A 14,207-nucleotide genomic window follows, 5' to 3' on the forward strand; every position below is an offset into this window, starting at 1 on the left:
CTAGGCTCTTTTGCCTTCATGGGTTCCTTCCTCCATAAAAAAAATATTTAAAAATATATTTTACAATTGCATTGGTATAAAGACAAATATAATCCAAGTTTGGTCATATTCGTTTTATTTTTCTTTTGATTTTTAAAAAAAAATCATAACATTTTGGTAGACTCCTAAAAGTATTGTGAGCCTTAGGCTCTGTGTCTCCTATGCCTAATGGGTAAGTCAGCCCTGCATTAAAGTGGCCAGGGTTGGAGGTGGGGGAGGGTAAAGAGGCAGAGATGGTGGCATTGGTGAGCCTCACCTCTTTCCCTGGTCGTTCCGGCCTCCAGTGCTGGAGGACAGTATTTGCTTCTCCTTGGGGCCCTGAGAGGAGAGGAAGAAACGATTAATGCATGGCTCTTGGCTGCAATCTGGCTGTCAGGAGCCTCAACCCCCTCCTATGGCCTTGGCAGGGCATAGTCACTGGGGGAAATCTGCAAGTCCTTAGAGTTGGTAGGAACTCTAGCCGTCATCTAGTCTGACCCCCACCTTAGGGTAATGAAAGGCCAGAGTGGGAAGAAGTACCCCAAGCTTAACAGCTTACAGCATGAAATTTGAAGTCAGAAGGCCTGGTTTGAGTCCGAGCTTTCCACTCAAAAATGTTGTGTGACTTTGGATAAATGACTGCACCTCTCTGAGCGTCAGTTTTTTCATATGTGAAGTGGGTGATTACAACACCTACTTCAAGGAGATTGTGAAGACTTATTCATAAACAATATTCACTGTTTTTTAATTGAGTACTTCCTATGCACTAGATCTTGCACTATATGCCTTCTATGTGTTCTCTTATTTAACCCTCACAACCACTCTGACATAGCTACTAATATTATGCCCATTAGATGAATAAGGAAGCTGAGGACCAAACAGGCTGTATTGTATTAGCAGTTAGGAGCATGGACTCTAAATCCAGACTTCTTGGGTTCAGTTCCTAGATCTGCTCCATACTGGCTGTGTGATCTTGAGAAAGACCCTTAACCTCTCTGTACCTTATTGTCCTCATCTGTAAAAACAGGGAAAATAATAATACCAACCCCAGGGGTTGTTGTGAATGCTTAGACCAGCACCTGGCACATAGGAAGCACTATGTAAATGTTACCTTTCATAATTCCAATTATGTTTTTATATCTTAGAGCAGCTAAGTCATTTGTCCCTATGGCTAATAAAGCTAGAACTAGGACTCCAGTCTAGTGCAGTGACTCTAAAGCCTGGGCTCTTAATCATACCTCATGGAAGAGAATAGGGGAAGGCACTTGGCACAGTGCCCAGCATTCAGTAACAGGAAAAGATCACCTCTGGGACTATATTGTCCAAAGCCACACTGCCAGTTTGTAGCAGGCCTAGGTCTCAATCTCACAACTTGGTGCTCTTTCTACATCAGACTGTGTCCTCTATGCACAGGGCTGCCTCTGAATCCAGAGCGCTCTCACACTGCCTGGGGTGGGGACAGGGTGCAGCGGAAATGGATATGTATCTTCCTAGGACACTCTATTTCACTAAAATGCCACAGGTGTCACCTTCAGAGCCTGTCCCCACCATTCTGGCCAAGGAGTGACCTCCTGCCCAGGGAAGATGGTGTTGGACTTTATTTTGTGGTCCAGCTTCAAGCTGTAAATCTCAGGCTGGGGTTTAAGCCCAGACTCAGAATTCTGGCCCCCACCACAACCCCAAACTTAGGCAGCCAATTCAAATTCCCCTCCCATTGACCTGGGCCCAATGCTGTCAGGAAAGTCAGTCTGCTGGGTAGGAGGTGGAGTGGGGTGACCACATCACTCTAGGATGAGAACCAAAGCCAGAGAGATACTCTGGGGGCCTTCTCCTATCCAGAACCCCCCATGGTTCTCTGCATTCATGCAAAGAACTTGCCTTCTTCCTTATGACAGGATGGATAAAATATGTCTTAGGCTAATAAAGTTTGGGGGCTTATTTGCAAGGTGGCTTTAAATCTTCAAGTTCAGAGCCAGTTATCTCAACAACTGGCTATTAATGCCTCCATTCCCAAATCTGGGAAAGTCTCTTGGAGCAATCACCCAGCCCAAAGATGGCATATAAGTTTGCTCTCTTGAGACAATTCAGATAGATGGGCAGGGCTGCCTAGCGCACTGGGTTGAAAAAGATTCTGCAGCCTCATGTACCCTCAGCGGGAATGCAGGCTGTAACCCATTAGCAAAGTCTGGCATGGGCATCAGAGGTAGGAGGGATGATGTCATGTGTATTTTGTATTCGTGACCGCTGGCTGGTTCAAGCTTCACTTAGCAGACATGGAATGATCTAACTCCTGACAGTCTCCTGGAGTCAAGGCCAAGGCCCTGGGAACAACTAGAGAACCACGAAAGGCAGTCTTTAACCTTAGGAGGTGTTACAATGGATACAGTGGTGGCAAAGGTGGGAAGGACAGTAAGACATTGAGGAGAAGGAGAATGAGGTGGCAGGATAGCTTCTGAGAGAAGATAGGCCTTGGAAGAGCAGAAGGTGTGTTCCAGGTTGGGGGGGGTGGTGCTGAATGGGAGGTGGGGTGACAAGGAAACTGGTATGATCCACAGGACAGGGGCAGGAAGAAGATGGTGGATTGTCAGGTGTTGCTGTGATGGAGTATGCTTGGCTGAGGCAGGTAGGAGTCACACTTGCATCCATTCAACAAGTACATATGTTAAGCCTGTGTGGCAGGCAGTATCGGGGTGCTGGGGACTCAGTAATGACCATGACATAGTTCCTGTCCTTTAAGAGCTCAGTTTCTGGGGGAAATGGAGAAATAAGTGTGAAAATGGCAAATTTCTAAGGCTAGAGTCAAGGATGATGATGATGATGGATGCTGAGGGTCCCTAGAGGAGGCACAGGATGGGCGACCCAAGAAAGCCTTCCCCCCTCAATGAATGAATGAGGTGACATTTAGGCCAAGACCGAAAGCTGAAAGTAGGGCTTAGCCAAGGAAATAAGGGGAGAGAGGAAGGTGCCAAGCAGAGGGAAAAGCATGTGCAAAGCCTCAAAGGTGAGAAAGAGTATGGTGAGGGACTGGGGGTGATCACAGTGGGCTGCTGAGCGATAAGGCCTGAAAGCGAAGACACACGTTCAGTCTAAGGCGGCACGCCCACAGGTGGCGAACGTACCATGTAGTAATCGTAGAGGAAGCTCAGGGCTGCAACACTGTCATCGTCCCCGTTAACCCTCATCATGGCCTTCGTGGCGGCCGTCAAGGGGTTTTCCAGGTAGGTCTTCCAGGCTTCATCCTCATTAGCATAGGAGAACTTCTGGAAGTTGACTGGGTCATTCTTTAGCAGCCGCACAGACCTGAAACTGAAAGGCAAGTAAGGAGGGTCAAACTTAGGCTGTCCCAGAGGAAGGTCCATGAATGCCCAAGAATTCAGAGTTATCAGTCTTGCAAACTTGAAGCCACTTTTCCTGCCACTATTAGGCAGCTTGGGGCAGTGGAATGGACACAAATTCTGGAGCTAGGCTGCTTTGGATCAGTAACAAATGCTGCCATTTAAAAGCTGAAGACCTGGGGCCTCAGTTCCGTCATCTATAACATGGGGCCCATGATCCCTTCCTACCAAGGCTATAGCGAGAAGTCAATGAAATGTTTGCACAGTAGATACCTATTCAAGGAGAATCATTATAGGACAATGGTGATAACAAGCTGCAAGGCATAAAAGTTCTAGATAACCCAGCATGAGTTCTTCTGAAGTTGTCCTCAAGACCGTGAAAGGCACAGAAGGCTGGGGATCATTTCTAGTCAAGGAGAAAGCATGGCAAGTGGCAGAGAGAGCTGGGGCAGGAAAGCCCTTAGGCAGAACCTGCTCTTGGGAAATGGCACTGAAGAGCCACGTTTATTGTGGAGTGCCTGCAGCAGCTGCTCAGGCGCCAGGAATTGGAGTTCAATGCTGCAGGGCACACGGAGGCAGCTAGGACCTAGGCACTGCTAGGACCTGAAGCGTGGACAAATAAATACAAGGCATGAGCCCCAAGAGACAAGTCATAAGGACTCAAAGGAAAGAGATCAGGGAAGGCTTTTTGGAGGAAGCAGACATTTTATTTGGAAACACCCAGCATAGAGGATTATATCACTCAGACATGGGAAGGCAGGGATGGGGGCATAATACAGAATAACGGTGATGATGATAAAAATAATATATAATCTTTATTGAGCACTGACCATGTTGTAGGCACTGAGCTGAGCACTTTTCATAGAGTATCTCATTTAATTCTCACAACAACCCTGTAAGGCAGGTACTGTTACTCTTCCTATTTTACAGATGAGGAAACTGAAACTCAGAGAAGTTAAGGGAGTTGCCCAAGGTCCCAGTCAGTGAGTGACCCAGCAGGGATTCAAACTCAGGCAAGGTAATACTGTAATCCAGAATAGTGTTCTCAGAATGACCGGGAGGGCTTGTTAAAAACACAGATTGCTGGGCTCCATCCCCAGAGTTTCTGATTCAGTAGGTCTGGGTTCCCTGTTGATGCTGATGCTGCTAGTGTTGGGACCATACTTGGATAATTGCTGGCATAGAATATGCTCTACAGCGTGAGCAAAGGCACGGAGGTAGGAAAGTTCTGGTTTGCTCACTCTAGAGCAAGAGTGTGTGAGGGACAGCGGTAGGTAAAAAGATGGGGACAGCCAGGCAGGCTGGGGAGAGACAGACCCAGAGATGAAGTGGGTAGTGACTGATCACCTGGTACCCCCATGCCTCCCTTTCCAGACGGGCCTGAGAGACTCACTCACCCATGTTAGGGACATAGGAACAATGTCAGCTGCCACTTATTATAATACAGTCGGCCCTCTGTATCTGCAGATTCCACATCCGTGAATTCAACCAACCGTGGATCGAAAACATTCAAGGGGACAAAAGTTCCAAAAAGCAAAACTTGAATTTGCCACGCACCAAGCACTGCGCTGAATCTCCGCAAATGAAATGCCGCCTAGGCATACCCTGCCGTAGCCTCCCACACATTTCACAGCTCCCCAGTCTCTCTCCAGCACTTGTCGTTTGGAGCATCATTTGCCTCCACAACTCCTTTGTTTGCTGCTTGTGTTGTCCACACCCTTTGTTTCTAGGAAAAAAAATGGCTCCTAAAAAGCAATGAAACCCTACAGGGCAGTTCTACTCTGTCCTGTAGGGTCGCTATGAGTCAGAATCGACTCAGTGGCAACGGGTTTGGTTTTTGTTTAAAAGCAATGAAGTGGTCAAAGTAATCTCTCAAAAGACTAGTGGGTGAGGGGTTTGAGGAGAACGAGAGGCATAAGTTTCAGGCTAGTAAGTGAGGGCTGGCTAGCTCTGTAAAGCGTTACGGCTTCAACAACTTCAAGATCATGGGAGAGACGGCATTGGCTGATGCCCACGCAGCGTGCGTGTTCCCAGAAGAGCCCAAGAAACTCAGAGAAGGGAAAGGCTACCTTCCACAGGAAGTCCGTAATTGTGATCAAACAACTATTTACATAGCATTTACATTGCATTAGGTATTATAAATAATCTTATATAGGAGGATGTGCATAGGTTAATGCAAATACTACACTAGTTTATATAAGGGACTTAAGCATTGTAGATTTTCCAGGGGGTCCTGGAACCAATCCCCAGCGGCTATTGGATACCCAGGGGCAACTGTGTAGATGATCACTCTCCATTCATTAGCTCTGTTCCCTTAAAGGACACTACAAGGTAGGGAGGAGTCCCTGGGTAGTGCAAATGGGTAATATGCTTGGCTGCTAACCGAAAGGTTGGAGATTTGAGGTGCCTAGGAAGAAAGGCCTGGCAATCTAGTTCCCAAAGATCAGCCATTGAAAACCCTATGGAGCACAGTTCCACTCTGACACGCATGGGGTCACCATGAACTAGAATCAATTCGATGGCAACTGATTACTGGTTGCAAGGTAAGGATCATTTGCTTCATTTTACAGATGAAAAAGCTAAGACTTGGAGAGGATCATAAAATGCCCAAGATCACCCACCTAGTACATAACATAACCAGGACTTAAACCCAGGTTTGCCAAGCATCAAAGCCATGTTTTACCATAATGCAGGAGGGCAATCCTTACCACAGAAGAATAAAGTCTTAGTGGTAGAATTTCAGGCACTGTGGCAGACTAGTGGGTGGGCAAAGACCTTTGCAAATCATGCCACAGGAAGGGCCTTTCTGCTGCCCAGTGGCTCCTGCCTACATTCTCAGACCCAGAGTGGGAGCAGCAGCCAGGCCACACCCAGGCAGGTTGGGGCGGGGAGGCTTCATCCAGCCCACAGTGCCTCCTATCCCACTGGGCCTCAAGGTACAGGGCATTGGGCTCTGAGAAGGAGGGAGCTGTCACACAAGAAAGAGAAATGACAGAAACCTTTCTGCTGCAGGGGTGTGGAAAGGGAGGCACACCCCGAGTTTCTGCTGCAATAAATCAAGGGGCCTCAAGACTTAGCTGTGAGAAGAGGCCCCTCCTAGCTGCCTCCTGGGCCTGGGGTTAGAGGAAATCACTGAGCAAGCCCAGGGAAGCCACCTTCACCCCATGCGCAGCCCTGGGGCAAAGGAAACTCCCAAATCAAGCAGGCATAAGGGAAGCAGGGAAAGACCTGGTGGGCCACAGCCCCCAGGTCAACTGGAACCCCCAGAGCTTGGCACTGTTCCTCGTTTGTAAAATGGGTCTCATAAAAGGATCACTGTGAGGATTAAGTGCATCAACACACGAAAAATGCTTAGAACTGTTCCTGACACATAGTAAGTGCTTAATACATGTGAGCTATTACTGTGCTCTGGTGTCCGGCTTGGAGCTAGACATTGAGGGGCTGCAAAGAGGTACAAGACATGGTCACAGAGCAAGTCAGTGGCAGATCTGGGCCTGGTGCACCAATTTGCTAATGATGACCATTATCAGTTTTGATGAGCTGTTATCTTACCCGTTTTAAAAAATTAAATTTTAGAAGACAAAGATAAAATCATACCAGAAACAAAAGCACAATGTTTGTTGTTCACCTGAGAGAATTTTCTGGACTACAGGGTTCTCCAATCCATCCTGTTGGGATCCCAAAGTCTAATACCATACATTAAGCTTTTAATATAGGCAGACACTGAGCCAATTGATTTTCTTGTGTCATCCCATCTACTCTTCACAACAGCCCTAAGAGATAGGTATTCTTTTCCCCTTTTCCAGAAGGGGGAATTGAGACTCAAACAGGTGATATCTCCTGCTCAAGGTTACTCAACTAGTAAATGGGAAAGGCTCAACTTGAACCTGGACCTGTTAGACTCCAAGATATGCTAGCCTCCTTTCTAGATGCCTTTCCTAGTCTGGAAATTCCCCTCCTCTGGAATACACTAGGAAACCCTGGTGGCATAGTGGTTAAGTGCAACAGCTGCTAACCAAAATGTTGGCATGTTCAAATCCACCAGAGGCTCCTTGGAAACTCTATGGGGCAGTTCTACTCTGTCCTATAGGGTGACTATGAGTTGGAATCGACTTGACGGCAAGGGGTTTGGTTTTTTGAATGGGAATACACTGAACCAATTCTCTGCTGCAAGACAGAAAGGGATTCCCCACCCACACAAGGCAGGAGGGACTAAGTAAGAAAGTAAAAGGGTTTCTGGCCAGGAATTGGGAGCCCTAGTGTCCTGGTCCCATTCCTGCTCGTGCTACCAATCAACTCTTTGTTCCAAGACTGAGCATTTGGCCTCTAGAAAATCCTGACTATGGACAAGGTTGGCAGTGACTTATGTGCCAAATTCTGAAATCCAAGAACTTTGGGCTCCTTGCTTTCTTGAAGGCTGGAAATAAGTGTTGAGGACTCAATGGGTGAGAGAGAGAGAGAGGAGAGTTGTCCCAGGAGCTTATACAGGATGAATGAGAAAAGGGGTCCAAGAAGGAGTGAGCCTTATTCATGGGTGACAGAGCCAGACAAAGAGGGAAAATCTGAGGACTCCCATCCTATGAGGTCACCATGGGAGGAAGTAGCATTGGGGTAACAACCCATGGGTTTGGAGCTTGACAGACCCAGGTAACTATGTATCCCTGGGTAAGGCACTTAACCCCTCTGAGCCTATTTCCTCATCTGTTAAATGGGTCTATTAGTGTCTTCTATGTGCCAGTCAGGTACCCTCCCAGGCACTGGAGAATCAGCCAAGAACAAGGCAGATAAGGCTCAGCTCCCATGGAATGGAGTCTAATTAGGGAAGACAGACCATAAACAAGTAGGTAAATAGGTTAATTTTAGTTAGTGATAAGTGTTATGAAGAAAACTTGAACAGCAATGTGATGGAAAGTCATCAGGGTGGCTACTTTAGAATGGGCTTAATAACCGGCCCTATCTCATGGGTGGTTAGAGGAATTATGTGCATTAGGGTAAGGAAGGTGCTTAGTCCAGAGCCTGGCAGAGAATAATCACTCAGTAAATAACAGCCATCATCACCATCATCATCACTTCAGAGCCACCAAATGAGAGTTAAGGAGAGACTCTGCCTGAGGTTCTTAAAGTAACATCCTTCTCGAGCCTCCTATCTGTGAAGCAGGTTCTATGTCAAAACAAAAGAGACAGCATAATAACCCCTTGCCTTGACTTTCACATTCATTATCTCGTGGAGCCTCTCAACATACATGAAGTGTCATTATCCCTACTTCACAGACCAGGAAATAGACAGGAGACGTTAAGTGACCTGACCCAGGGGACTGGCACAGTGAGCTACGAAGCTGGGCCTCTGGAACCCGGCCTGGGGACTCCGTGACTAGTCACTTTTCCACCAAACCACTCGTTTCCAAGAAGAAATGTAGGCGAGAGGGGAAAATAAAATAAACCCGGATGGATGGTATCTATCCATCCAACTATCCATCCATCACTTTAACAAATATCAAGTAACTATTATGTGCCAGACCCTGTCCTAGAAGAATAAGACAACAAGGTCACCCTGCTATCATGGAGGCTGCATTTTAGTGGCAGCAAAACAGACATGATCACGTAAACAAACAGCCAATATCAAATAGGTGAAGAAAGCTATGAAGGAAAAGAAGCAGGAGGACTTCTGACTTGATTGAACTCTGGGGAGTGGCTGGATGTTGGTTGAGAAGAGGGGTGGTAGGGAAGAGTGAGAAGGGAGATGGGAGGGGAGGACCTTGGACATTCCAGATGAGAGGGAAGGTAACACCAAAGGCATAAGCCTGGAACAATTCCCAGAGCTTGCCTGCCTACTGTGTTCCAGGTGTGAGCCAGGTGCTTTGCATATGTAACCTTGTTTCAAGGAAGGCCAGCCCACTGAGGAGGAAACTCAAGTCCGAGATTTGATAATTACTCACATTTGCATAGTGTGTTACATTTTTCAACATGCTTCTCATACATCTGTCATCACCTCTGATCCCACAATGCTCTTGTAGGTAGGGAGGGAAGGTATGACTCTCCTCAACTGATAGCAAGAAAAACTGACCCACAGAGAGGGCCACTGGCTGGCCCAAGGCTGCTCAGCTAGTACCTCACCGTATCAAGCCTAGAACCAAGTTCTCTGGCTCTCAGCATAAACAACCTTCACCAGGCTGCCTCCTCACAGCCTCCCTGGGAGAGAACTGAATACACGATCAAGAGAGAGGAGCTCAGGGGTCTATCTGATCAGCCTTACTTCCTGAGGCCTCCCTAGCCTGTGGGGTTGTGCAAAGAGTTCACTCTGGGCCCACAGCATGGGAGGGATGTGGTACCAGTTGCTCCATGCGCCATCAGCCTCTTAGGCTCCTGACTCCAACGTGCATCACTCTAGGCATAAGGATGGAGGAAGCCAAGAGAAAAGTAGGATTTCACCCCGAGTCCTTTCTGACTCGAAATGCCCACTGCTTTCTAGCTGAGGCACTTATAACTCCCAAAGAAACTAATGCTTGCCCAGTCATTAGTTGAAGGTTTTACACATTGCTTCCTTCTCTTAGGATCCTAACAATTTAGGGTGCAAAGAGACCTTAGAAATCTAGCCCCAGAGTGGAGACGTGACTTGCCTAAAGACAGGTAGCATATAACAGGATTGGAACTCAAGCCTCCTATCTTCCTATCCAGTGCTTAGTTCAATCACTGCCCTGTCTTATAGGCATCTCAGTAATTCAGAGATGGGAAAGTAAGGACTTTTACTTAATTTTACAGAAGGTGGAAGAGAACTCACCACCAAGGCAGTAGCCTCAACCTCCATGTAGGGAGGTGCCCGGCACAGGGTAGATGCCAGCAAGCTGGGCCCCGCTGCCCTGCAGCCTGAGGAGGAAGAGTTCCAGGGGCTGCCTGAGCTGGGTGTTGACACCCAGATACACCCAGTCAATGGCCTGCCAAACCCTGCTGTGAGCCACCCAGCCTCATTAGCAGTGATCAATCACACTCGCTAATAACCCACAGGGAGGCCCTACTCATGGAGGAATCATTTTCCAGTCAGCCCCACACAAGGTGTTCCCTGGGCATGACAGGGGCTCTTGAGCCTGCCAGTGGCCCATCTAGTGTTCTGAATGCACAGGCTGTGAAATGTGCCTTGTCACATGGGAAGGGGGCTCATTTGAGGACCTCAAGGGGGAAATAGCAGAGCCTAGAGCATGGCTCTGTGGTGGTTCCAGTTTGAATGAGACACTATACACTCATGGTTATAGGAGTAGGCCCCATAGCCACCCATACCTGGTGTTCCAGTTCCAGCTCTGCCACTTACTAGCTGTATGACTTTAAGCAAGTAACTTGACATCTCTGTGCCTGTTTTCTGACCTGTAAAATAGGGGAAGATGACAGTACTAGCCTCATAGAATTATTATGATAGCTACCATTCATTGAGGGCTTACCAAGTGCCAAGTGCTGGCTAAACAATTTACAGTCATTGTCTTACTGAATTGTTACAACAACTTTGTTACATATTACTGCTGTAAGATGGAATGAGATAATACAGGTGAAGTGATCAGCACAATGGCGGCATGTAATAATGTGAACTATATATTACTATTATCATTATTACTAATCCTTTGTGGGGTAGTCCCCAGAAAAGTGCATGACAACTCACAGCCTTACTTTTTCTCCTGCCTATAAAATGGGACACCTCTTCCCAGTGGGCAGAAGCAGGCCTGATGCTTGGAGATTCCCAGATAAGAGGGCAAGCACAGCCAACTTCATCATCTGGATCCAGGTGGGCAAGTTGAGGATGCTCAGGCTCCAGCCAATGATTGTAGTTGTATATAAATTAATTATGTGCCATTTTCTAATTATACCAGAAACTTACTTTCTCTTCTTTGAAAAAACCTCACCTCTATGGGAATTTTGCTTTCATGTTATATTCCCCTTCTTTTGGGTCCCTCCCTTCTATTGTTCAACTGATGCACCTCTAAACCCAGGGTGCCACATCCCTTCACTCATTCATTCACTGATTCATTCAACAAACATTTACGGAGGGTTACTCTGTGACAGACCCTGTGCTGGGCACTGAGGACATGGAGCTGTCCCTGCCCCCAAGAAGTTCCCAATTCTTACTGATCTTCTGGGAAGGCCCAGTGAAATAACACCAAATATTGATGAGACAATTTCCCTTCAGGACCTTCACTAGGTAATTTGCTCTGACCTTTTTAGGAGGCAAAAGGAATAGAGAGAGGAAGGCTTTCCGCCAGGGTTATTTGCCCCATTTTATAGTGGGAAAGCTGAGTTTCAGGGAGGGGAGGAAAGGAAAAGGAGCTAAGTTATCAAATACAGTTAGACCCTGCGCGTTTTCATCCTCAGACATGCCCTGTGAGGCAGATGTTATTATTGCTATTATACACACATAGAAACTGAGGCTTAGAGAGGTTAAGAAACTTATCCAAAAATCACCCAACCCATATGTGGCAAAGCTGGTCTTCAGACACCTTGTGTGACCCCAGAGCAAAGCTCTCAGCCTGCTGACTCGGAATCTACACTGCGCCTCTAGTCTCACGATCCCCTGCAAGGTCTTTTAGGCCAGTGGTTTTTAAACTTGAATGTACATCAGAATCACTTGGAGGGCCTGTTAAAACACATACTGTGCTGAGCTCCACCCCCAGAGTTTCTGATTCAAAAAGTCTGAGGTGGGGCTTGGAATTTGCATTTCTAACAAGTTCCCAGGTGATGATGATGATGATGCTGGTCCAGGACCACACTTTGAGAACACAGTTCTAAGCAAACCAACAGACTCTCTCTTAAAAATAATGACTAACACAGCCCCGTAAAACCAAATGAGACTAACGAGGTACAGGAGTCCAGTGACAAGGGCCAGAAGGCAGAAGGGGACAAGGAAGCTGGTGATAGGGAACCCAAGGTTGAGTAAGGATATTGTTGATGTGTTGTGAGATTGTTAACTATTGTCATAGGGCAACATTTGTAGTAACTGTTAAATGAGAAACTATTTTGTTCTGTAAGCCTTCATCTTAAGTGCGAATAACAGCACAATTGGAAGAGCGTAGTCAATGTCACTGAACTGTGCATGTAGAAGTTTTTGAAATGGTGTATCTTTGGCTACGTGTATTTCCACCAAAAAAAAGACTGAGAAGTTAGAGGGTTGATATGTTGTGGGGTTGTTAACCAATGTCATAAAACAACATGTGTACTTCTGTTTCACGAGAAACTATTTATTCTGTAAGCCTTCACCTGAAGTACAATAAAAAAAAAATAATAATGACTACCCCTCCTTTGACACTCCTCCCTCAACCCCATCTCAAAAGTAACATAGGTTTGGAAATTACAACAAATATATAAAACGTGGAACATACAGAAAAATAGGCAGCAGGGAATAGAATTCACCTAACATTCCACCGCTTAGAGATAACTATTTAACAGTGTGACCTATCTCCTTCTGGTGCATGCAGATAGGAGGAAGGGTGGCATACTGGGTGTGGGTGCATTTGTTCTAGACCCTCAGTTAAGATCCCAGCTCTGCTGTAAGACCTTGGGCAAGCCTGAGCCAAGTCTCAGTCCTCTTCTCTGCAAACCTGCCATTACACTTCTGTCCCTCATTGGATTGGAGTGAGGGTTAAAGGAGATAGCGTATTTATCCAGTACTCGACACAGCGTCTGGTGTAGAGTTGGCACTCAATAAATGCTTGGCTATTATTTTAGTTTTAACAAAACAGAGCTTGGAAGATCCTGTTTGTGGTTCCCCTGCTGCCCTTCCTCTCTCCTCCTCTTCCTAAGGCGCGGGACTCCTGAGGACCAGCCCGGCTGTGGCCACACACTGCTGAGACTGAGCGCCTTGTCCCCGCGCGGGCAGGAGCCCGCGGAGCGGCAGGAGCGCCGCACACCAGGTCCGCCGCCGCCGTTAGCGTGGTCTCGCAGCTTCCCTGCCCAGTCCTCCTGTTTTACAGCCGGAGCTTAATGAGGGCTTTTAACTTTTCATTCACCAGCAGCGCAACTCGACTTTTAATAACACACCTCGTGCACGACAAAAATTTGCTCCTGGCAATCATGGTTTCGACCACAAAACCGCAGCGGGGAGGCGTTCCTGGTTAACTCTTTCAGCGCTCCAGGCAGTCTGGAGCCTGTGCTCGGGGAGATCAGATAGACTGTCGGGCGGAGGCCCGCGGTCGTCTCTGACTGCGATCGTTTCTTGACCCCCATCTGCCTATCCCTCAGTGGCGGCTCTCCAAGGCTTTGGGAAGGGAGAAGATTCCAGACGGGGGTAGGGGCCCTGGCTGCAGAAGGAACAAGGTTGTAGAGGGGAGTCCTGATGCGCCTCCATTCGATAGGCCTACTATGTGCCAAGTCACTTACTCTCGCTGAACCTTCGTTTCCTAGCCTGTAAACGATGTCTACCTCGCAGGACTGCTCAAGGGTTTGGGATGAGACTGTGCAGGTACACTGGACACACAGTAGGCCCTCCGGGCACCGTTACAGTTAGAATTTCGAAAGGGCCAGGCGGTAACACCGAGATTCCCGCTCTTGAGGAGTCTCGATACCAGGGGTAAGGCAGCGGCCGGGAACCCCAGCGGTGGCAGCGCGCAGGCAGCACCCAGGCGCCGACGGGGCAGCAACTTCCTGCGCCCCAGGCCGCTACCCCAGAATGCCTTGTAGCTGCTGCTGTACCCCGAGGGCAGCTAAATGCTGCGGGCTGGAGCCACCCTGAGCTGCTCAGGGAGGCCTTGGGTTGGCGATGCTCCCAGACGCTGAGCCCGACCACATGAAAGGCCCGTGCCCTCGCCACTCGCCAGCTGCCTCGAGCTGGTTTCTAACTACAACGCCTTGGCCTCCTTGCTCCTCAAGATCCTGCCTTGG

General features: G+C 47.7%; 2 protein-coding genes across 2 annotated transcripts in view; one reads left to right on the plus strand and one right to left on the minus strand.

The window, feature by feature from the left end:
- GRHL3 (grainyhead like transcription factor 3) overlaps positions 1-3,218 on the minus strand; it is a 22,839-nt gene extending 19,621 nt beyond the window's left edge. The window contains exons 1-2 of the mRNA XM_023732011.1: positions 3,138-3,218; positions 296-357 (exon numbers count right to left, since the gene is read on the minus strand). Of these exons, the coding sequence (XP_023587779.1) occupies positions 296-357; positions 3,138-3,203 (128 nt within the window). The 5' untranslated portion in view covers positions 3,204-3,218. The remainder of the gene's footprint in view (positions 1-295; positions 358-3,137) is intronic.
- Positions 3,202-14,207, plus strand: part of LOC101346654 (methylosome subunit pICln-like) — a 100,335-nt gene continuing 89,329 nt past the window's right edge. The window contains 2 exon segments of the mRNA XM_012555740.2: positions 3,202-3,236; positions 13,131-13,240. Of these exon segments, the coding sequence (XP_012411194.1) occupies positions 3,202-3,236; positions 13,131-13,240 (145 nt within the window).

This window comes from Trichechus manatus, unplaced genomic scaffold (assembly GCF_000243295.1).
Source record: "Trichechus manatus latirostris isolate Lorelei unplaced genomic scaffold, TriManLat1.0 scaffold00048, whole genome shotgun sequence".
Classification (NCBI taxonomy): Eukaryota; Metazoa; Chordata; class Mammalia; order Sirenia; family Trichechidae; genus Trichechus; species Trichechus manatus.